Raw genomic sequence first — 24,884 nt, 5'->3', positions numbered from 1 at the left:
GTGTTCAAAACCAACCTAAACTCACTGAAATCTTTTTCAAACCCTTTGTATTCAGAAAAAATCATATGGTAGTTAGAGAAAATAATACAACTACAACAGTACATCCTAGTGCTATTTATGCACACCACTAGCTTAACTGGCTTCTCTGACATTTGCAACTTCCCAGCCTGAGAACATCGAATTTTGGTTAACTTTTTGATAGATTTAAATTCACAGAATCCATCACTCTTTTTTTTGTTGGAAATTGAGTTAGACTGTAAAACCTTTTAGTTGAATATAGACTTAGATCACCAAAAAGATAAGAGTATATTGAAAACCCTAAGAGCTATTAATTCCTGCATGACATGAGCAAATAACTCCTGATCCATAGATCATTTTGCCTTTCCAGTGAGAGACGTTAAGACTCTCAAAGCTGTATTTCATATGGTTCCTCTTAATGGATTTGTTTTTTCACTTCCTTCCTTCATTAAAGTGTGAGATATCATTGCTAAAGCCAGTGAATCTATGTATTGGGTGATTTTGAATATCCAAAATGCTGTTCTGTGCTCAAGGAGAGTTAATCTTCTATGTAACTATCATTTAATAGGTGAAGAGCAAAAGGAAGTTTGCAGTTTTAGTTGAGACTGAATCACCATGCCTCGTGTGTTAATCGGTCTTCGTGACTTTTACCAGCTTGTTCATTCAGCAGAGTTACAAAATAGATGCTGAAGATACTGTTTAGTACCAAACAAATAAACATTCTGGTTTCAAAAGTCTTTTGTCATTGTAGGGAGAAAGACACAAATAGTAAACCTACAGCTAGGTTAAAATAATATGGTGGTTGCTATGAAAAATGAATGGTCGGTGGCAACAGAGTGGCTGGAGTAGTGGGAAGAACTCTTTTATGCAGGACAGACAGACAAGGTCTGCTTAGGGGTCCTCTGAGCAAAGGTGCAAAGGAAATGAGGGAGGAACCACACAGACGTGCCTGGTCGGTGTGCATTTCAGAAACCGACCTCCTGTATGGCTTAGTGGACAGTCTAGACCACACCCTTGGAATTTGAGTTTGCTCTCTAGTAGGTCACGTCTGCCACTTAGAGAACGTCTTGATAGTTCTTGGCACTTCACATCTCCATGAACAGAGCCATCTTGTTGTTCCACCAATTCTGATTGAGATTACATTATATCTATAATTAGTGCTATTGAGGTCTTTCACATCTCGATACTTGATTATTTTTTATGCTGTTGGGATGGTGTCTTTTTAAAATGTCATTAAAATGTCTCTGCTTGGTACTAATGTATGAAAATACTATTGATTTTGGTATTAATAATTTATATCTGGGGCCAGCATTGTGGTGCAGTTGGTTACCCACAGCCCATATCAAAGTGCCATTTTGAGTCCTGGCATCTCTGTTTCTGACCCATCTTCCTGCTGATGCATTCTGGGAGGTAGCAAATGATGGCTCAACTGCTTGGACCCCTGCCGCTCACATGGGAGCCCCTGACAGAATTTGCCACACACATGGGAGACTTGGGAGTTTCAGGCTCCTGGCTTCAGCCTGGTCCAGTCTTGGCGGTTACAAACATTTGGGGAGTAAGCCAGTGGATGGAAGATACCTGTTTCTCTCTCTCTCTCTGCCTTTGGTAGATAGAACAAAATAGACATTTTAAAGTGATATATCTAAAAAACAACTTCCTGTCTGTGGAATCTTACTTCTAATAGCATATCTCTAGATTGAAAAGGATAGCTGTACTCAGTCATCATTTATGAATATTTTTATTTAACAACCAGTGCTTTGAAATGTCACGTTCTAATCTCTGTTTCAAAATAGTAACTTTACTCTTCAGAACAACCTGTGGAGGGGGTGCGCTCATGATCCACATTTTCAAGATGAGGTTACTGAGGCACAGAAATGGTAAGTACTTGGCCTAGAGTTGCATAGCTCGTAAGTGGCGGAGCTAGGATTCACGTTGTGAAATGATTTCTTATTCTGGGCCATCAGCGCTGGCTAGGTCTTCTAGTGTAAGGTGCTGAATAGCAGTGACTAAAGGGAGCATTGTTGATTAGTTAATCGCCAAGGGAAACATTTTAGTGTGTCAACCATTATAATATTTGCTGCATATATACGAGGAGCCTTCCACAAGTTCATGGAAAATGCATACTATGGAAAAAAATGCATGGATTTCAAAATGTTTTACACAAAAATAAACTTCTGTTTCCATTAGCTTTTTGGAATATCATTGTGTATGTAAATACTTTTTACCAAATGAAGTAAATTCCCCTAATTCTTAATTTGCCCAAGAGCTCTTCCCTTGGAAAATATGTTGCATTTTGTTGGCTACTCTTAATTTGGAGGGCAGTGAGCATCTGTCATATAATTGTGATTTATGCTTTAATCTGGTGAATTGTAGTTTCCAAGTGTTAATGTGGGATAAACTTGATTATCAGGGTATGTAAAACTGGAATTATGTCTTCCTTGAATGCTTGGTAGAAATTGCTGTCTCCCTGGGCTTGAATGACAGCCAGGTTTATCAGGGTTAGTAAACAGCCCATTTGAGTCTATAATTTGAGCAGTAAGTAATTAGGCAAGCCCTTTCATCTGTAAGAGTTTACTGATTCTAGAATGTTTGGGCTGGCTGTTAACAATATAGTCCTGCTTTTACTTTTTTTCTTTGTTTTTTTTCCAGCCTTTTGCCTACATACCATTGAAGCATCTGTTTCTACTTTTTGTTTTGCATGAAGCAGTTAAAACTTAGATATTACACCACACCATGTCTACCAGGTTACCTCCTAATCTTTACCTCCGAACTAATGCGATTAGGGAGACAGAAAGCTTAAAAAAAAAAAAAAAAAAAAAAAAACCTGGGCTCTTGGCATCAAGACATTGTCTTAAAAATCCTAGAAGATATGACAACCACTGGAACATAATTTTTCAGTGTTAATGTAACCAAAGCACTTCAGCTGTGCTTTTGTGGGCTTTCTGTTGTTTAAAGAAAATGTGATATTTTCAGATACAAAACGAAATGGTTGCTTCAGAGGGAACAAGTGAACCAATATTGTAAATGTAGTTACTGTTGAAAGTCATGTACACAAAATAATTTATTTTCCCATTCACCCTGCCCCGCCTTTGCTTTCACTTTTGCTTTGTTTCCCTCTTTCTGTGCCCCTTAGCACATTACCTTCTCCCATAACAAATGCAAACAACCAAGTGTATGAGTTTTCTCCTTGTTCATATAGTCACTGTGCATATATATATTATTTATTTTCTTGATTGCATTTTCTTGATTTTTTCTCAGTATCTTAAGGAAATATGTTAAAGTCAGCTGTAGCTCTAGTTATTTTAAATAGCAGCATTATCTGTGGTATAGATAGGTTATATTACTGAAACATTCTCAAATTGACGAGCATTCACTTTCTGCTTTTTGTTTGTTCCTCCCTACAAAATACCGCAGAAACATCCTTATACCTAAGTCCTTACTTTATGGATATTTTTCATTATAGGAGATAAATCATGGAAATCAAATAGCTGGGTGAACATTTAATAATTGTAGCCAGATTGCAAGAAAAGGCCATCACAGGTTACAGTCTGCAAAAGGTGCATGAGCCTGCCTGTCCCTGAATTCCTCCAGTGGGTATTAGAGATTTATAATGTTCACAAGGCTATTTTTTTAAAGATTGATTTATTTATTTGAAAGAGTTACACAGAGAGGCAGAGAGAGAGGTCTTCCATTCACTGGTTCACTCGCCAATTGGCCGCAATGGCTGGAGCTGCGCCGATCTGAAGCCAGGAGCCAGGAGCTTCCTCTGGGACTCCCACGCGGGAGCAGGGGCCCAAGGCTTGGGCCATCTTCCACTGCTTTCCCAGGCCATAGCAGAGAGCTGGATCAGAAGCGGAGCAGCCAGGTCTCCAAGCGGCACCCATATGGGATGCCAGCGCTCCAGGCCAGCCCCCACAAGGCTATTTTTTATATAAAGTAATATCTATTACCTGATTTTACATTTTCATGACTAGTAAATTTGTACATCTTTTTATGTTTTGTGTTTGCGGGGGTGGGGGCTGGTTGAGGGAAGGGGTAGTATTTGAACTGGTTGCTCTCTAAATTGGCTGTTACATCCTTTGCCTAGGAAGGAGGTGGTAGTTCTCCATTTGAAAGAGATCTTTGTATAGTTATTAACAGTTTGTTTTTTTTTTTTCCCAAACCTGCTTCTTTGTTATTTTTGTGTTGATTCTATGTCATTCTTAAATAATCTTTTTTATTTTGGGATTTTAAAACATTTTTTTGGCACTTTGAAACCTATATTGTCAGTTTGTCTAATTATAATATTGTAGACCTTCTAGTCATAGTTAAGTTCTTTCCTGATCTGAAATTATACTCTAACCTCTTAGATTTCTTGTTTAATTTTTATATTTGTTTTAATCTACCTTAGTTTTTTTTTTAAGATTTATTTATTTGAAAAATAGAGTTACAGAGATAGAGCCAGAGAGAGAGAGAGAGAGGTCTTCCATCCGCTGGTTCACTCCCCAAATGGCCGCAATGGGCAGAGCTGAGCAGATCCAAAGCCAGGAGCCGGGAGCTTCTTCAGGGTCTCCCAGATGGGTGCAGGGGCCCAAGGACTTGGGCCATCTTCCACTGCTTTCCCAGGCCATAGCAGAGAGCTGGATTGGAAGTGGAGCAGCCAAGACTTGAACTGGCACACATATGGGATGCAGGGACTGCAGACCGGGGCTTTAACCTGCAGCACTGGCCCCACCTTAGTTTTGTTTTAGCACTTGATATAATACAGAGGTCCAGTTTTTTTTTCTTATGAAAAGCCATTTATGATGTACTATTTGGTAATTAATATTTCCTTTTCCCACTGATTTGATTGCTGACTTTATTCTGGAATCCATCCCTAGGTTTCTATGAAACAGTCTGCCAGAATTTTGATTAGGAATCATATACCAAGTTTGGGGAACATTGGCATCTTAACAGTATTGAGTCTTCCAATCCATGAATGCAGGATAGCATTTTATCTCATTCTCTAGTTTCTCTCAACAGTACTCTGCAATTTTCAATGTTCAAATTTTATCTCAATTTATGACTGTTCACTGATACATACAGATATAATTTTTTGTACATTGATCATGAATCCTACAATCTTGTCACATTATTTCTAATAGTTTTTGTAGATTGTGTAAGACTTTCTGTATACAATGGTACTTCAAACAGTTCATAGAAAGTAGAATTAAAAGGTAAGTTAATTTTAATGCAAAATTTTTTCAAAGCTGCATATAAAGCGTCTTCAGAGTTCATGAACATTCATATTATGAACAGAATGTGGGTTTTAAATTTTTTTACACAAACCTTTTAATTCCATTTTAAAATTAACTTTCTGAAGTACCCTTGTAGATAATATGTTTGCAAAGATAGTTTTCCTTCTTCCTTTCCAACCTGGATACCTTTTATATAACTTTAGTTAAAATTTTTAATTTGAATTCATTTTTAACAGATTGAATGGATTTGTAGATAGGTGTTTTGTTTTGTTTTGTTTTGTTTTGACAGGCAGAGTGGACAGTGAGAGAGAGAGAGACAGAAAGGTCTTCCTTCCGTTGGTTCACCCTCCAATGGCCGCCACAGCCGGCACACCGCGCTGATCTGAAGCCAGGAGCCAGGTGCCCCTCCTGGTCTCCCATGCGGGTGCAGGGCCCAAGCATTTGGGCCATCCTCCACTGCACTCCCAGGCCACAGCAGAGAGCTGGCCTGGAAGAGGGGCAACCGGGACAGAATCCAGTGCCCTGACCGGGACTAGAACCCCGTGTGCTGGCGCCACAAGGTGGAGGAATAGCCTATCAAGCCGTGGCGCTAGCCAATACAGTTCTAAGAACATAATGATATTCCCTTCTTCCCTCTGCCTCTTCCTCCCTCTTTCCTCCCCGCCCCCCTTTTTTGAGATAACATTTTATATTTACATTAGAGTAAAAAGGCTTAATACTTCCCTGAATAAGTTTAACAAGTAAAAAGTAAAAAGACTCTGTGGGAATATAGACAATGGCTATAAACAATAATTGGGGAAAATGACTGTTTTACCTATCATACGAGCTCTTCTTCTCATTGATCTGAGTCTGACATAGATTTTACTTCGTCGTCTTTTTTTTAAAAAAGATTTGAGAAGCAGAGTTACAGAAGTCTTCTATCTGCTAGTTGACTCCCCAAATGGCCACAGCCAGCCAGAGCTGGGCCGATCAGAAGCCAGGAGCCTCTTCCATGTGGGTACAGGGGCCCAAGCACTTGGGCCATCCTCCAGTGCCCTCCCAGGCCACTAGCAGGGAGCTGGATAGGAAATAGAGCATCCGGGACTTTAGGTTGCTGGCACCACAGGCGGAGGCTTAACAACCATTATGCCACAGCACTGGCCCCAAATTTTACCTCTTCTTGAAAACATTCTTGATTTATTCTACATAGTTTTTAATACTTGTAAAACTTGAGCATTTGATGCTTTTTTTCCTACTTGTACTTGGTATTATTGCCGGGTTTTTTTTCTCCCAAATGAAGCTCATTAAAGCAGAGTATATTCTATATAAATAGGTATCTCCCCTGCAGGACTTTATTTGGAGAATCATTAGTAGTTCATTTCCATTTACACAGTTCAGATGTTCGTGCACACTCAGCTTGTAGGCCAGTGAGTCACAAACTGGAACTTCCTAGAATCACTAGAGCTATTTTTAAATTCCCAATCCTCTGGTCCCTAACATGTCATGTGACTATATGCAAAGCCTCCAAGAATGACTGAAAAATACTTAAAGTGCCATTCTGAGTTTCTCAGTAATAGAAACATCTCTAGCCTGAAACAAGAGCACTTTTTAGGCCAGTGTCCTCTAGCTTCATCCATTCAACAAACACTAAGCGCCCCCCAGCTTCTGCCAGACAGAATGTTCAGCTGTTTGTGTGTGGACTCAGCTTCTAAACAGTGACAGGTTGTAAAAGAGAGATGCTTGCTATTACAAACCAACTCTGCATAACCTGTGGAGTCGTCTCTTAACTGTTGTAACAGGACTCATTTCCAGGAGAGGCACCAGAGGCCTCTTTCTCTAGGTATCATTTCTGTCAGAAGGATCTTAATGTGTGTCTGTCTAATAAAACAATGTCCACAGTATTTGAAAAGTACAATTTTATTTAAAAAATTTTTAAAGTATTAATTTATTTGAAAATCACAGCCACAGAAAGAGATCTTCCATCCATCGGTTCACTCCTCCAAATGGCTGCAATGGCAAGGGCTGGGCCAGGCCAAAGCCAGGGACCAAGAGCTTCTTCCAGTCTCTGGCATGGATGCCAGGGCCCAAGGACTTAGGCCATCGTCTGTTGCTTTCCCCAGGCCATTAGGAGGGAGCTGGATCAGAACAAGAGAGCGGGTACATGAACCAGTGCTCACATGGGATACTGGCATTGCAGGCGTCAGCTTTACCCACTGTGCCACAAGACCGGCTCCCTTCTCCTTTTTTAACAATAGATTCGATCATCATACCTATGGGAAGAAAGCAGTTACACCCACGGAAGGAAAGATAAGGCACTTCTTAAGCATCACCAGGCATCAACACAACCCTGAACAGGAGGACGATGTCCCCATTTGGCAGATACGGAACCTAAAAACTGCAAGTTCGTACAGCTAGTTAGAACTGGAATTTCAAAGACTACTTTTAAGTAGCTTCTCAGAGAAAGGAACGGTAGCTAGGAGTGTCTCATACTCATTGTCCTCTTTGTTGTTTTCTACCATCAGCTAGCCTTCCACCATCTCTTTTACTTGGGATTGTTGGCAAACTGCATCAAAACCTATAAACTTGACAGGATTTGTTGTGTTCTGGAGACAGTTCTGCTTAGATACCCCTTGGTAGTAAACTCGGGCAGGATCCTGGGACTTGCACATCAGTCTGCAGGGGTCTTTTTGAGTGGTACCTAGAGACCAACAGAAAGTAAAATTCCAAGTGAACATACTTTGCTGCACGTCCTTTTCCCAGATAAGGAAACCCATAATGTGTTGGCAAAACATATAAAAAAAAATATTTGAGATCCCAAATGCTGTGTTCTGCCTTAAGTCTTGATTAATCTCTGCTTCTGTGCTACTTCCTGAGAGGCCTCTAGTGGAGAGTACACCATTTCTAACGGTGAGGCTCCACAGATTGGGAGGATAAAGGGAGGTGACACGGAGAGCCCCAAGTGGTGGACATGAAAGGGGTAACTGTATAGTTCCGTGTCTGAGGCTTTCTTGCAAAACCTCCAATTCTCAACACATCCATCACTTGGCACTGTCAACTTGTAGAGCTCCTTGCATTTTGAGATTTTGCTCAAGAAAGAGGTTGTCTGTGAATTTGCCTGGATTAGATCATGGCTCAGTCCGAGCAGTTCAGAAATATAACAGCCTATTTAAATTTAATAACATAGCTGTCCCTTCACCTTCCAGATGTCACCTCCTTTATCCACCAGTCTCAGCAAAAAGACAAAACTGGTGCAGGCAGTTTCAGAACACACAGCATTCTCAGTTATGCTGGGTGTCAACATAAGTGAGAGTCCGCTTCAGATGGGACGGCCTCTAACACCTGCAGGCTGCAGTCACTCAGCTCTGTGATTAAGAAAAAGCAGCTGGCTTTGAGGTTGTGGAGAGGGATTCGCAGCAGCAGTGGGAGCAGAAGCCAAATGTGCATCAGAAAAGGACTAAATGGGAAGTGGGAAATCTGAAGAAAGTGGTTTTGTTGTTGTTTTTAATGGACAGGAAAGAAAACGGAAGCTCACGGTTGAAAGTGGGTTTGGGGTGAAGAGCGGTGTAGGTTTACAGGCTGACAGGAAGGCAGCAGTGGGAAGGAGATCTTGCAGACTGGAAAGCTGGAGGTGTTACCCTTGGAAGGAGGTCAAGACTCCTTTGTGGGAGAGAAAAGGAGGGAAATTCAATGTGTTGAAGGGAAGCTGATTGGTGCGGGCAGGAGGCCGAGGGGGACTGCGGGTAGACCACGGGATCATGTAATGGCCGCAGAGGCTGAAAAGATGTGGAACTGTAGACTCCAATGCTGTACACCTGCATCTTTCATATTCTCTGAACCAGAAATAACAGTGACAGTCTGTGTATAGCTCAGAAAGCATTTTCATGTTACTTAGCAACATGATGCATCCACTTCAATGATATTTACTAATAGTTTTAAATAAGCAGACTTAAGCCCAGGGTGACTGTGATTTGCTTAGATGTCTTACACCTCGCAAATAATTGTCACATATGGTTTTAATTAAGGAGCTTTTAAAATTTTTATGCATTTATTTAAAAGGCAGAATTATAGAGGTAATGGGAGATGGCTTCCATCCACTGGTTCACTCCCTAAATGGGTACAATGGCAGGGGCTGGGCCAGGCCAAGGCCAGGAGCTTATTGGGTCTCCCAAGTGGATGGCAGGAGTCTAAGTACTTGGGCCATCTTTCACTGCTTTCCTAGGTGCATTAGCAGGGAGCTGGCCTAGAAATGGAGCAGCCAGGGTTCCAACTGGCAGCTTAACCCATTGCATCACAGTGCTAGCCCCCAGCAGACTTTAACTCCTTTTAAAATATTTTTTGGCCTGGAGCAGGTCGATGTGGGCATCCCATAAGGATGCTGGTTCGAGTCCTATCTGCCCCACTTCCTGTCCAACTCCCTGATGATGTGGCTAGGAAAGCTCCTGGCTTCTACCTGGGCCAGTCCTGGCCAATGGCAGCCATCTGGGGAGTGACCTAGTGGGTGGAAGCTTTTTCTGTCTTATCCTCTCTCTCTGTATAATGCTGCCTTTCAAATAAAATTTTTAATATATAGTTTTCTTTTATCTAGAAACTTTGTGCTGTGGTCTAGATAAGAGCTTGGCTGGAATGTTCCTCACCAGGCCTATGTGTTAAAGGTTTGGTCTCCACAGTCTATGTTAATTGCAATAAGAGTGGAAACTCAATCCAATCATGTATTTGGATTGCATTATTAGGACGGAGCCCCCAGGATTAAATCCTGATGACTTTATAAGAGTAGACCACGAGATGCTCTGTGCCGCCTCGGGCCTCTGCCGGCAGGATGCCATTGTCAGACGCCACACCAAAGGCGCTGCCCAGTGTTGGATTTTAACCCTCAGAACTGTAAGCCACAGTTGACCTCTTTTCCTTCATAAGTAGCTTGTGTCAAGTATTTTGTTGTAGTAATGAAACAACTGATGTCCCTTAAGGCTTACGTTAAACTTTGATGATACATAAACCCACACTACAGAATTACTACCTTTGAGGCTTTTCTACATACAAGTGCATGATCTGTAGCAACCAATTAGATGTAACAAGCAGTAATCCACTGAAAAACCTCAATACACCGAAAAAATACAAAATTAGCAAATTATTCATGAATGCTTAGTGAATCTGTTGCGCTAGGCATTTTGCTGAGCGATACGGGAGACAGAACTGAAGCAGTCATTTCCCAGCAAACGAGTAAACAGTGAAACAATGTGGAAAGACACCCTGTGCCAAGAGCAGTCGGTCTTGGGTGAGTACACGCCGTGTTCAGGCAGCGAAACTGTTTGGGTGAAAGACTAGATGTGGAGTTTGTGTGAGCTAGGAAAGCCCACGTTTCTGGCTGAGGCCGTTGCGTGGAGGGGCTGGTACCTTCCACTGAGCTATGGAGTAGATGAAGCCTGAGCCTGAGAAACAAAGAGTTCTGAGAAGACGGCCGAATGGAGATGAACAGTCAGGAAAGACTTTAGGGCTGAAGATGGGCACAGGAGCAGACTATGAGAGGGGAGTCGCTGAATATAGTTAATCCAAAATCTGTGTCTTCACGTAAGAAAGCATAAGTTCACACATGGAAGTGTCCACTGCAGACAGAGCCCTGCTTCAAACCGTCATCTGTGCTGCACTCTCTGGAACAGGGCCCCTTCTCAGTCACTGTAGTGAGGGGACAGACCGTGGGGAGGGCCTGTGGCAGCTCTTGCCTACATGAGCTCGGAAATGACCTAAACCTATTGATAAAACCGGTCATGTGGCCCCAACCAATGTCAAAGCTGTGAAGATTGGTCTTGCTCCTCTGCCCAGGAGTAGAAAACCAGGTATTGATTAAGAATGGCAATGCCTGACTCAAAAGGGAACTGCGTGTATCATTAAAACTGATATTTTCTACCATTTTATGTCCCAAATACATACATCCCATATATATCTGGTGTATACAGCTATCATCTTCAGGCTTAGCTTGCAAACCCCATGTTCCACGGTAGTGAGACAGCCTGCAGTTCCCTAGGAAACTGCAATCTTACCTTCCACATGTCCCAGACGCCTCTGCACGGCCTGGTTTCTCTGCCTGGCACATCCTTCTCAAGCTGCAACTGCTTCCCCCTTAAAACCTTGCCCTACACGTTTCTGACTCTGGGCTGTCACTATAAATTCCTCTGCTCGTGTGCCAGACTCGGCAGTTCACAAATCCACTGCCTCCCCTTATCTGTAACTGCAAGAAAGGCCAGGTACCTTCCTCCTCATCCCCCTCGGATCTTTAATAGTTTCCATTTTACAGTAGTGCATATGACATCAAAAGACGGACTGCCCAGGTCTGGATTTTGGATGGAACACTTGTATTATCTGTAATCTTTGGTAAGTTACGTAGCCTTCTCTGTGCCTTTGGCCTTTGCTTCCTCGTTTATAACAGCTCTTTTGAGGAGTAAGTTAGACAAAGTGAAGGTAAAAAAAATCAGTTATTACATGACTGTATCAGTGTGCTTGGAGCTGGGCACGTAGCTGCCAAGAAGAGAGGAAGTTCTCTTTGTTTCTAAAGTCAATCTCAAATTGTTTTCCTACATACGAGGGCACTTCAAAAGTGGAAAATGCAAGTAAAAGATAAATTTATTTTGGTGTAAAATGAATTTGAAATCCATGCATATGAGGGGGTCTACAAAAAGTTCATGAAAAATGTTTATGAAACTGTGGATTTCAAAAAAAATTTTGCACCAAAGCAAACATCTTTTAATCCCATTTCCACGAATTTTGAAATACCTTCATAAAGGAAAACAGTGGTTTGTTTCTATAAGTAAACTCCACACACAAGATACAGTTCTAACAGAATCCATTCATTTACTTATAGCACTACAAAGGAGAAGCAGTTTTTTGTTAGTAGTCTAATGTACCCATTACAGAATTTTACTTGGGAGTAGGGGAGAGAACAGCTTAAGGGAAAAACTCATTTTGGAAGGTTCTGGATAATGATTTTAACGGTATTCTATAATTATTTCCATATTCACTATTTAGTAGCATTTTAATTATAAAAGATTAATCTTTTCATCTTCACTTCTAAATAAAATTGCTCAAGAACAGGGGAACTGACTATAGACTAAAATAAATGACAGAGACCTGAGAGTTTTAGTGTAAGAAATACCTTTTACTCTGACTCAGTTAATAAAGGAGCTTTCAGTAGAAGAGTACTTCACGTTCCCATTTACAGTAAAGAAATAAATATAGTCATGAGAGCAAAAACAGATGGAGGAGGGGGCGTTTCCAGTACAAATGCAGACTGCGTTTGCTTTTATATCCTGGCTGTTTTATTGCTTTTGTAAGGGAAGGTAGCTTTAAAATCTAGTAAAAAGTCGTATAAATTTTTGGCAATTTTCTTAATTATTAGGCAATGCTTCCACGTTAGAAAAATGAGGTCCTCTTACAGCTCTAAATTAAAAACATTATTTAATAATCATTTCATATTATAGACCTGAGTGGTATATTTTAACTAACTGTAATCCACAAGTCTAAATTGGGACTTTATGTATACCTTAGCAGGATATAAGGTGATACACTTATTTAAGAAAAGAACTTTAAAGTTTAATTCTGTCAAACTTTAGAGGACGCCTTAGCTCAAAGAAAATGCAATTTAGCTCAGTTTCAACAGATGAGTTATTAAAAGAAAATGTGTACTATAAATTAAAAATTTTAACAAGTTCCAAATGTACTTATTAAATATAAAGATGTTGGCTCTGGTACATAAGAAAATATTTACAACTAATAAAAAGCAGATCATAGAATATACATCTTCTGTCTATAAAAATAAAGCAAAATGTTTTATAGTCGAGAAAGCCAGGTTTTATCTCTGCAGCTGTTACAATACCGTGCCACCAGCACTACTGAACACACACATGTGCGGCAGGCCTGGAACAGCAGTCTTGGTTTAAAGCTCATACTGGCTTTTCAGGGCCTGCACGTCTTCCAGAGAAAAGTGGCCGTGCGGTGCGTCCGCCAGGGCATCGAAGAGCTGTTGGAGTTGCTCCTTCTGGTCCTTGCTAATGAGCGTCAGCATCATCTGAAACAAGGAAAAGTTACATCAGCCTAAATTAGCATTTTACAGTTACAGAAACCTCCTAATATCTCTTAATAAAACAGTTTGCCACTGACCTTAAACCTGTCTGCTTTGCTCAGATATAAAAGGTGCTGATAGACCAGGGAGGGGTCTTTATCCACGAGATGGTTCTTCAGAGCCTGAACCAGGAGGAGGAACGTATCCCCTTCAAGTTTGTTACTCAACAATGTGGGCAGCTCTTCCGGCGCAGTGGAGGCTAAAAGGTGCGCACAGGCTGCCTTATCTTTCCTCAGACTGATAGCGTTGATGGCCTGGCCGAACTCGTAGGCATTGTGCGGCCTGGCGAGCGGAAGTTCTTCCAAGTGTTCCAGCGGCCCGTTGCGTCCCTCGCCCTTCTCAGACGCCGGGCTGTCGGCGAGGCCGTCCTCCCTGGTTGGCTGGCGCTCCCTGTCATGGCACTCAGTCACCTGCAGGAGGGACAGAGCAACAGTCACCACACAGACCCCCAAGTAATTTCTTTAGGAAGAGAAGTGTTGGGGTGTAAGAATCCAGTTCATAAAAGTATTCCTCTGGAAAGTTATTTTAAAAACTCTGATGTTGAAAATATGAAATTTTATCTTTGGAACTGTTGCGTGAAATAAACACCTATAAAATAATTGTTATGAAAATACTGCATATACTCTTAGTTCCTTATCGTTTAACACAGGTGTTTCTCCTTTAAGGGAATAAGCTTCCCCTCTCCTCCTGGCCTCGGAGGGGATGCACCAGACCCTGGGTGGGATATTAGCGCTGAGGACTGCCCAGGAGTCCAGGGCCTGACATTCCTCACTAACGGGCGCTCTGTGTAGTCTCAGAGGCAGGTTGGATCCTGAGGAGGTCAGTTTCAGAGTGCTAAGGTCTGAGCCCGTCTGGGAGAATCTCCACGGGGTGTGGCCTGCAGGGCCCCTGAAACCCAGTCAGGTCTGCCAGGAGTCCCAGGGCTGCCCTGCGGTGGAAGCTGTGCGAATCACAGGCCCGACGGCGGGGGGGCGGAGACTGCCAGCACGGCCTGTGCGCCTGCGCAGGGAAATACAGTGGCTCGTTCTCCCTGCAGGAAGTGTCGTCTTTGTCACTAGTTACAGCTTTTCCAGTGATGTAGAACTCTGAGGAGTATGACCTTAGAGTCTCGTATAGGAGCCCCAAAAGAGTACTTGCAGTAATGATCAGTTACAAATACCTCTTGAATCTCGATTTTCTTCCTCTCCTTGCCTTTGTTGAGTGATGCCGTCTCATCCTTAGTATTAAGGAATCTGGTGACCTCTTCCAGTTCCATCTTTGCCTCAACAATATTTGGGTCTAGTAGGAGAACTTTATTGAGATCGGTTAAGCTTTTCTGATAATTCTGGAAGTGGAAGACAGCGAAAAGAACTTCCATAAATAGAAGGCTGGGACTTGAGTTACCCTGAGTGGGGGTGAGCGAGGATGTGAGTCACGCAGAGTGTGCGCAAGGGCTTCCAACAGATGCACCCTGTGCAGGGGCTCCGCCTGCGGCTGAAGCACCCGGGTGATAGCCCATCACCCAGGGGACATCCTCTCCAAGGCAGAGCACAGAACCCCGCGTGGGAAAGCTCCATTCTGGATCACCACGGCCTCGTGTGGCAGGCATCTGCCTGCTGAGCGAATGGAAGAATGAGCATCTTGCATTAGCGCCTGCCCCAGTTCTCTCACCTGTAAGAGGACAGACACTCTGCGAGTCACAAGACTGTGCCCAGGAATCCATAAATGAGTGGTTTCAGGCCGTAAGTGGCTACACAAATGGAGTGCCACTGTGAACTCACGCTCCACTAAACCCTTCAGAACTGACCACTACTCAAGAGGAGCTAGAGCCGGCAATCGGTCCTCCACAAGTCAGAAAATAATTTGCAAAGAGGAATCTAAGGTTACCGAGACACCGCAGAGTCCCAGAACCACTAGCCAGACCTCCCCCTCGATTAACCCACACTGTGAGGAGGCGAAGAACTGCAATGAAGTGTGTGACCCCTTGTATGCGCGACCGGGGGCTGAGGCACACAGCAGGGAGCCGGTGGTGACACTGAGCCGGTGGTCCTGCGACACTCCGGAGGGTCTCGCTGTGATGCCACATCACGTCCCTCCCCGTCGTCCAGCAGAGGTGACACTGTTGAAAGGGACAGCCTCAAGTGTGCTGGAACTGATGGAGTCTCCGCGACAGTACACGGTGTACCACCAGTAACATACCACTGTGACACGGGCAGCCGGCCGAGCCTGCACGTGGCGGCAGGAGGCGCGAGGCTGCAGCAGCCTAGGCGCTCTACTCCCCCGTCAGCCCTGCAAGCGCTAACCTCTACCGGCCCCTCCTTAAAAAGTGAGGAGACGGAAGTGCCCAGAAGGCGGAGCCTAGCACCCGTGAGCTCTGGACACATCCCGAAACGGAAGTCCAGCACCACAGGAGCGGACACCGTCACTCCCTCGGCCTAAGCAGCACCCTGCCTGCTCACCACCCTTAGGCGGGTATAGCACGGGGGCAGGCGAGGGCCGAGAGAGGGCAGCGGCAGAGCAGGGGCCGCGTTCACTCCCTTCACAGACAGCCACTGAGTTCGTCCCTGTGCCGGGAGCGGCGACCGCCATGGCTGGACCACACCGCGGCAGAAGGTTACATCCGATGAGGGGAAAAGTGAATAGAGTAATTATGGGCTGGCGCAGTGACGAAAGGCGGGGCCTGAGATGGGTATTAACAAGGGAGAGGCTGGAGGGGGCAGAGCCTAAGGACGAAGTGTGGACTTTCCATGGTGCTGACCGCAGCCCAGCAGCAGGCCTTTTTAGAAAGATACAATATAATCCCACGTGTCTGACAGTATTTACCATTCATAGATAGACAAGGGACCGGCGCTGTGGCGCAGCGGGTTAAGCCCTGGCCTGAAGCACCACCATCCCATGTGGGAATCCCAGCTGCTCCACTTCTGATCCAGCTCTCTGCTGTGGCCTGGGAAAGCAGAGGAAGATGGCCCAAGTGCTTGGGCCTCTGCACCCACATGGGAGACCCAGAAGAAGCTCCTGGCCCTCTGGGGAGTGAACCAGCAGATGGAAGACCTCTCTGTCTCTCTGCATATGCCTCTCTGTAACTCTGCTTTTCAAATAAATAAATTTTTAAAAAACAGATATGCAGGCCGGTGCCGTGGCTCACTAGGCTAATCCTCCACCTTGGGGCGCCGGCACACCGGGTTCTAGTCCCGGTCGGGGCACCGGATTCTGTCCCGGTTGCCCCTCTTCCAGGCCAGCTCTCTGCTGTGGCCAGGGAGTGCAGTGGAGGATGGCCCAGGTGCTTGGGCCCTGCACCCCATGGGAGACCAGGGTAAGTACCTGGCTCCTGCCATCAGATCAGCGCGGTGCGCTGGCCGCAGCGCGCCGGCCGCGGCAGCCATTGGAGGGTGAACCAACGGCAAAGGAAGACCTTTCTCTCTGTCTCTCTCTGTCCACTCTGCCTGTCAAAAAAAAAAAAAAAAAAAAAATATGCAAAAACCATAAATGCAGTAATTATAAAAAATTATCCTGACGATTCTGGCCTCCTAGTACCCTCTGTTAGCTGGAAATAATCCCTAAGGGGCTCCATGCCTTACCTCCGTACCCTCAGTGCCTAGCACATAAATGAAGCTCAATAATTTGTAATGAAGGCAAACTGTTACCTTTCCTTCCGAGAAACAGCTATGTGTGAAGGAAAGCCTGTAGTGTTTACAACTAGCACACACAAGCCACCTAGGAAACAAGAGATCGGAGGAGAGTGCTCAGCTGGACCCCGCAGGCAGTGCACCTGCTACGACTGGTGAACCCCGGTCACCCAACGCCACTTCCTCAGCACAGGCTCAGGGGCAAATAGATTCCAGTCCCCCCACATTTTGTAAGCAGTTATAGTCTTTGAAGATTCTGAAATTGAATTCACTTGGCACACAGCTCAGACTACTGGACATAGAAATCAAGCTATAAGAAATCAGCCCCAAAAACCAAGCCACTAGCCTCATCAGCTAACAGGAGTACTCATAATTGGGATTATCTTTCTGCATCATGATACAATTTCTAGAATTCCTGCCTTGGAAGTATGACATTCCAGTCTCACTGAGTACACCTTCTGACCTCTGAGTCAGCGCAGCAGGTTGAGAGAGGCAGGCAGCATGAGGCGAGCCTGCTCTAAGTCTGGACATCAGTCAGTGCATAAGTCATGCAGGTCTACCCTCATGTGCTCAGATCACAAGCTCAAAGGGCTGAGGAAATCTTCCAAGCCTGTCTTCATTCGTGCTGCCACCGCCATCCAGGAACTCCTCACCTGAGGTTTACACGAGTGTGCTGATGCACACAGACTGCCCGCGTTAGACACGCATGCGACTGCATGACCACCCCCTCCCAGGAAAACCTAGCTATTCCCCTGTCAGCCCTGGGCATGGGCTTAGAAGAATTATCTCAAACTCTGGACTCCGCCTCTTCCTCAAACCTGTTCCTCCTCCTGAATGCCCCCACCGTCGCCTGTGCTGTTTAGCCTGCTGGGCCTGAGCCCTGGGATGGGCCCCTCTCATCTCCCCCGTGTGTTCTGTTCTCTGGATCCCATCAGCTTCTACCATTAACCCAGCCTCCAGTCGGCCCCCTCGCTTTCAGTGTGGGGCAGCCTCCATCCCCCGAAAAGTCTGCACATTGACGTTCTAAGTCTCAGGACCACAGGACGGGACTGTATCCACTGGAGACATGGACTTTACAGGTGATGGAGTTCAAGGAGCTCATAAGGCTGGCCCCTGACCCAGTACAACTGGCATTCTCCAAAAGGAAGTGTGGCTGGAGGTACACACGGGGGAGCCCGTGTGAAGACATGACAGTGTGGCCACCTACAGGCCACGGAGAGTGACGTCCAAAGAAACCAGCCCCGGCCTCATCTCAGACTTCTGGTTTTCTCCAGAACTGAGAAAATCAGTTTCTGTTGTCTAAGCCACATAGTTCCTGATGCTTTGTTTCAGCAGCTCTAGCCAATGAACACACCTCTCTCTCCCGCCTTCAGGGGCCTTGGGGCCCTCCTACCATCCTGCTCCAAACAGTCCCCTCTGATCCACCTTCTGTGGGGTCCCCGTCACTTACAGGATGAAGTCCAACCTGCTCCTGGCCTCTGGCTGTATGATTTGGGAACAAGCCCATGAAATACATGCACAGGAATGTCATAGTCACTTTGTTCATTACACCCCCGAACTGAAAACCATCCACTAGGCGTCATCAGCTAGTGAATATGCCAGCACGTGTGGTAGATTCATAAAACTCAGTGATGGGCCAGCGCCACAGCTCACTAGGCTAATCCTCCACCTGCGGCACCGGCACTCCAGGTTCTAGTCCCAGTCAGGGCGCCAGATTCTGTCCCGGTTGCTCCTCTTCCACTCCAGCTCTCTGCTGTGGCCAGGGAGTACAGTGGAGGATGGCCCAAGTGCTTGGGCCCTGCACCCCATGGGAGACCAGGAGAAGCACCTGGCTCCTGCCTTCAGATTGGTGCAGCATGCCGGCCACAATGCGCCGGCCGTAGCGGCCACTTGGGGGGTGAACCGACAGAAAAAGGAAGACCTTTCTGTCTCTCTCTCTCATTGTCTAACTCTGCCTGTCGGGAAAAAAAAAAAAAAAAAAAAAAAACACAGTGATGAACAGGTTCTGAAACTCATAAAATATGGGTGAAGTTCAAATTATGCTGAGTCAAAGGAGCCAGGGAGAGAGCACGTTCTATGTGCTGATGCTGAGGTCAAAAGGAAGCAAACTGATCTGTACTGGTGGAATCAATGAGTGGTTGCCACGGGGCAGGTGAGGAGGAGGGAGGGAGACACTGCAAAGGGGCAGGGAACTTTCTAGAGATGCAGATGTTCTTTACTGTGAATGGAATGATGGCTACAGGGATATACACTTACCAAGAGTCAGTGACCTACAAAGTGCAAACCAGACCTTAATAAAACTGCCTTTAGGAAAACAGCATTTGGGGCAATGCCATTTTCCAATGTGTTTTGGTTTTTCATGGAGGAGGTATTTCCTACATAGGTGCCCATTTATTAATATTCCCATGCAGAGGAATCTGCACAAAGAAAGGTAATGGCACAACACCCTCTTTCTGCTACACTACTGAGGTGGTTTTTCAGAGGAATGTCACTGGCCAATCACAGCTTAAGGCCTGGCCCACTGGCAGCCTCCAGCCCTGTGAAGTGCCGCCACCGACTTCCACTGGGTGGCGCTCTTCCGTTAGCATGCTTTCCCCTGTCCCCGCTGCGAGAGCCAGTGCCATCACTGCAGGCTTGCACTAATTCAGTAACAAAACGTCCTGGCCCCTGAAGCGAACCTACTGTCGCCAGCAACACCTCCTAGGAAACTAGAAAATGCACGTGTGACGCTGAGGTCATCCTAGAGCCCAGGTGCGTAGCTGCCCCTTCTGTGGCGTTCACACAGCGGAATCACCTAACGACACTGCTCAGAACACCCCGTCATCGGGAAGCAACACATGACCCTAAACCCTGACTTGCAAGCTGGAAGTTACCTTGGAAATGACGAAGCCCCACAGCAGAGGCAGGGAGAGGCCTGAGGTCCGCTCCAGGCGGCAGGGCTGTTAGTATACAGTACTAGACTTAGACCCCGGGACTGCCGCAGCCCCACTCCGTGATCCTGAGATTCGTGAAAACCACTTGGTTTCTCCCGAGCTGAAGCGCAGACGTGCCCTGAAGAGGCGGCGTCCTCACCTTGAGTCCCTTGTGAGCCAGCGCCCGGCGGTAGCACGCCTTCACGTTCCCGGCATCCATCTGCAGTGCCTGATCGCAGTCCCGCTTGGCCTCTTCAAACTGACACAGCTTCAGGTAGCACAGAGCTCTGCGTGATGGAACGGAACCGGTATTAGGAATGGTCAAGCCTGCAGGTCTGAGAATTCAGACAGCTCAGAGACACCAAAAATTTCCTCGGCAAGTCTGTTGCTAGGGGCCAGTGCTGTGGCGAAGCGGGTTAAGCCACTCTCGTCAGTGATGCCGGTTTGAGTCCTGGCTGCTCCACTTCTGATCCAGCTCCCTGCTAATGCACCTGGGAAAGCAGCAGAAGATGGCCCAAGAGCTTGGGCCCTTGCACGCACATGGGAGACCCAGATCAAACTCCTGTCTCTTGGCTTTAATCTGATGCCCAGCCCTGGGCATTGTGGCCATTTGGGAAGTGGACCACGAAATGGAAGACTTTCTTTGCCTCTGTCTTTCCCTCTCTGTAACTCTTTCAAATAAATAATCTTTAAAAAAAAAAAATCCGTTGCTAAACCAAAGCTATTTCAACAAAAATGTAGCATCTGACTCCAGTGTATATGAAGTTAGGACCCTGGGGATAGGGCTGCACACAAAACAGTCCCAGGCCTCAAGGAAGATGCACTCCAGCAAAAGGAACCAGGAGACAATCAAAAGCAAACACTAAAACCTGCAAGGGACGCTCTGGTGCCCACGGCGGAGAGCAGCAGGTCTGGTGGGGCTGAGCGAGGGCTGGGGCAGTCAGGGAAGACTTCCCTGAAGAAGTGACATTTAAGCAGAAATCCAGAGCATGAAGCAAGACTTCTCCAAGGGCACAGCCGGTGCACAGCCCCACACCGGTGAGAGCACGGTGCTCTTGGTGAATGAAGCTCCACGGAGCAGGCATTGGGCACAGCAGTAAGATGCTGCTTGCCCATATCAGGGCGCATGGGCTCAAGTCCTGGCTGCCCTGCTTCCCATCCAGCTCCCTGCTACTGCACCACCCATGTGGGAGGCTCGGATGGAGTTCCAGACTCCTGGCTTGGACCTGGCCCAGCCTTGGTTGTTGTGGCCAACTGGAGAGTGAACTAGTGGTCGGAAGATCTTTCTCTCTAAATCCTCCCCCCCCCAATGCTCTGCCTTTAAAATAAACACGTGATCAATCTTACTAAAATGGCAGCTGAGTAGCACTCTAGAACAACCTGCCTCTTCCTACCAATGACGATGAAAGATGCCGGCGCCTTCCCTCCACAGAGAAGGAAAAGGGCGTCCTTCCATAGAGCCCGTTTTGAAAGGCTGCCGGCTGCTGCTCCTCCTGCACGGCACCATGTCCCTGCAGCCGGCTGCTGCGAGGCCGGACAGCAGGAAACCAAAGCAGAGCGGCACTCGCGACAGCAGCTTGCGGGGACCTGGTGACGCAGAGCCGGACCCCGTCCCGTCCCGTGCCCGCCGCCTGCTTCCAACCCCTTCGAGCCCCCCTCCCGCCCCACTCCTCTCCGCAGCACCCTCTGAGGACCACCTACTGGATAAACTCCTGGAACAAGATGAGGCACTCTGGCGACTGATTATCTTATTCATGACCTCCTCAGCACCATACAGAAAAGCCACCCAGGACTTGCCTGTTCGTATATATGGCACATTCCTTGTTGTTGATCTTCAAGCATTCGCTGTATTTACTGAGGGCATCTGTGTAGTTTTTGTCCTTTACACACCGATTCCCTTCCTCCTTCAGGGCTTTAAACATGCTGTCATCTAGGGGACCAAAAAAAAAAAAAAACCAGAGGAGGGGTTCAGGTGAGCGCCTCTCTGGGGGGCTGCAGCACAGCCGCAGGTGCACCTTGCACTGCAAATGAACCAAGGTCAGTCCAAACGCAGCCCTCTAAAACTGGCTGTAAGCAAAGATGAGGGCCTCCTTCTAAGCCTGTTACTTTCTAACTAGGCAGTGACACAGCAGCAGTTCTGTTAGGCTCCCCTGGACGCTGGAACTAGGAAGAGGCCAGAACCACCTCCAAGACAGAACCGAGCCAGGTGAGCGCCCCAGCGCAGCAGGACCAGTCTCCAGCAGGCTGCTCCTGGGAACTTGCAGGATCTCGGTTCCCACCGAGGCCTAGCCCGCTTCCCCAGCAGCCCCGGCCACTCCGGGCTCAGGCTACGCTGCAGGTACCACAGCAGCAGTCCACAAAACGCAGATGCAGACATCCACAGTGCCGGCTCAGGAACTACTGCACTGGTCGCGAACACATCCGAGTGGACATCTACCCGGCAGCCCCAGCTCCCCCAGGGGTCACACCTCCTCCGCTCTCTGCTCTCGTGCTTTAGGTAACGCAACGCCCAGCCCAGCCCAGCCCAGCCCAGCGCAGCCCTCTGCGGTGATCCCTCACAGTCAGGACCTCCTGCTCCCTTGAGCACGATAAGCCAAGTGGGCAGGGACGGGCTAGGAGAGCCGGTCAAACACGGGAAGATTTCTGTGGCAGATTCTCAGCGGTAATTCTCGCTCTACGCCCTGGGCTGTTTTAAGGCAAGAGCAGGAGCTATGAGAATGAGGCCCATGGAGCCAGGGAGAGGCCAGGATGGACAGCACAGAGGAGCCTCTGGGTCCTGAAGCCAGCCATGGGGACTCGTGCTCAGCCAGCGCCAGTGGGCAGTTCTGTGCTGAAGCCATTGACCCTGGGCTTTCTGTTACCTGCAGCCCAAGTGCCGCTACTGTTCACAGCACATTCCTATGACGTCACGGTGAGCACGGCTGACCCTGCTCCTCAGAGGCCCTCAACGTTCACCCAGCTACCACCTGTTTAGCCCGCGTGCTTGGGAGAGGCTGATCCCTTGGATCAGGGAGCCAGGCCAAAGCCAATCAGCGTGTGACATTTACTTCATGAAAGAGACTGGCTCAGGAGCAGGCACATGGCCCAATTCAGACCAACAGGAGAGCGGGTGGGCTTGGGGGCAACAGACTCCCCCATTATTAACCGAATGCCACCGAGGACACTGGCGGTCTCCCTCCCCTGGCACACCGGTGTGTGTGACGTGATGCCTGCGCCAGCTACTGCTCTCTTGTTTCTGCCGTAGCCTGGGGCCCTGCAGTTGTGTGAACCAATACTGCCCCTTAGAGTTGAACTTGCAAAGCCAAGTTTTCAAACACGCAGGAAGTATTAAAACTTAAGGTTTTAAACCTATGCGATAACATTACCCTATGGAGTAACTTGATGTATAATAAAAATCCATAAATTAAAATTTGAAACATACCTTAAGTACTGCAATCTAAAAAAAAATCTTCTGAGGCAATGAATTTGTAATATAAACTGGCAATTTAAGTGATCTTACTTGTCCTCGTGCACAAAGTTAATTTTTCATCTTTTATTTCAAGTCACAGAATATTTCTGCCTATGTTTCACATTTCAAAAGGTCTCACAGCAACCACGGAGCCACATGAGACTTCCCTGGGATCCTGGCATACAAAGTCTAAAACAGAACAATATCACAGAGAATTGTGTCCCTCGACTTGCCGGAAGACTGCGCCGTCCAGCACCTACCCTCCAGCGTCTTCGTCCATTCTCACTCATCCTCGTGCTGCCCATTTGCCGCTGCACAGATCTGCGTGCGGTCTGCGAGCAGAGACAGCCGCCCCTAACCGAGCAAGCACTTAGGGTCAGGCCCCACGCATCATGGGCGCCAGTGCCCGCGACTTCCTAGGACTGCTGGGCCGTCTGGAAGCCGTGGCAGGCGTTCCCCGCCGTGCTTTGTGGGCAGTCAAGGGTTGACGGTCCCACCCCAGCGAGTCGGGCATCGTGGGCCCGGAACCTCCGGGCCCCTGCCAGACAAAGCCCGGGCTGGGGACACGGCACGTTCCCAAACCTACGGGTGCTGTGCGATTGTGGCTTTAAGGCAGAAACCGGGAGTAAAAACCATTGATTAAAGACTTACTATAGGCACAGCCACGACGAGAATGCCAACCGTGATAAAAGGCGCGAGGCAGAACCTGCTAGATTTATAATATGGGGTTTTATTTTATTAAACACACCAATCTCTCCTTTAGCCTCATCATACACATGGTCTGCTAGAGAGGCATATACTACTTAGTTCTGTTTTCTTCATCTTAACACTACTACTAACTTCACGTTTCGTAAGAGGTTACCATAGGCTGACACAGTCAGCAGGTGTACTACTATTTTATACATCCAAGCATACCTCAAAAAGTTCATGGAAAACAGAACTGAAAGTGTGGTACACGAAAAAACGTATGCACAGTTTTTTCCACAATATTCATTACCCATGAACTTTCCTAAGATCCCTCATAGCCTTCACTTGTTCCTAACAATGCCCCGCACCCCAAGATGGTTATTAATATTCCCCCTCATTCATATACACGAGGACACGGGGAGCATGAAGCAACCCCCAAGACCATGTAGCTACAGAGGGAGAGCAGGGATCAACTTCAGCCCAGGTCTGACGCCAGAGCGCATGCTCCCATCTGCACGTCACTGTGAACGCAGGACGACCTCGGCGGAAACGAACCTGTGCTGTCCGGCGGGCGGGGGCCGCTGAAGTCTCCCTCTTGGTTAGGGGTTGTCTCTGCAGCAGGGCGCCAGCCTGGCACTGGGGCAGGAGTGGGCACGGCAGGGATGGGCGACAGCTTCTCCCGCCAGCTGGGTCCGTCCAGCTCCATTAGGATTCTTGTGATTCTAAAGAGAACACGCGTTTGCTGCGTCGACCATGTGATCTGCACGTGTGTACAGCTTGCACAGGCACACAGTTTCAAAAAGGACTCAAAAAAGTTGCCATAAAGGATGTAACCTTAGACCATATTTTAGCCAAAATAAAAATTAAGACATTTTTAATGTATTAATAAATTTAATTTGTAATTTGTTA

At 46.8% G+C, this 24,884-nt stretch overlaps 1 protein-coding gene across 8 annotated transcripts in view; it reads right to left on the bottom strand.

Annotated features, from left to right (window-relative positions):
* Positions 1-12,339: 12,339 nt before the first annotated feature.
* Positions 12,340-24,884, bottom strand: part of SPAG1 (sperm associated antigen 1) — a 114,985-nt gene continuing 102,440 nt past the window's right edge. For all 8 annotated transcript variants that reach the window (XM_051843956.3, XM_089336391.1, XM_089336393.1 and 5 more), the window contains 6 exons: positions 24,531-24,697; positions 21,638-21,770; positions 20,001-20,127; positions 14,483-14,647; positions 13,362-13,733; positions 12,340-13,269 (listed from right to left, as the gene is read on the bottom strand). In XM_051843956.3, the coding sequence (XP_051699916.3) occupies positions 13,138-13,269; positions 13,362-13,733; positions 14,483-14,647; positions 20,001-20,127; positions 21,638-21,770; positions 24,531-24,697 (1,096 nt within the window). In that variant the 3' untranslated portion in view covers positions 12,340-13,137. The remainder of the gene's footprint in view (positions 13,270-13,361; positions 13,734-14,482; positions 14,648-20,000; positions 20,128-21,637; positions 21,771-24,530; positions 24,698-24,884) is intronic.

Source organism: Oryctolagus cuniculus, chromosome 6 (genome assembly GCF_051225735.1).
Source record: "Oryctolagus cuniculus isolate XC-2025 breed Fujian yellow rabbit chromosome 6, ASM5122573v1, whole genome shotgun sequence".
Lineage (NCBI taxonomy): Eukaryota > Metazoa > Chordata > Mammalia > Lagomorpha > Leporidae > Oryctolagus > Oryctolagus cuniculus.
The sequence above is the reverse complement of the archived record's forward strand: the minus strand, read 5'-3'. Positions and strand labels throughout refer to the sequence as shown.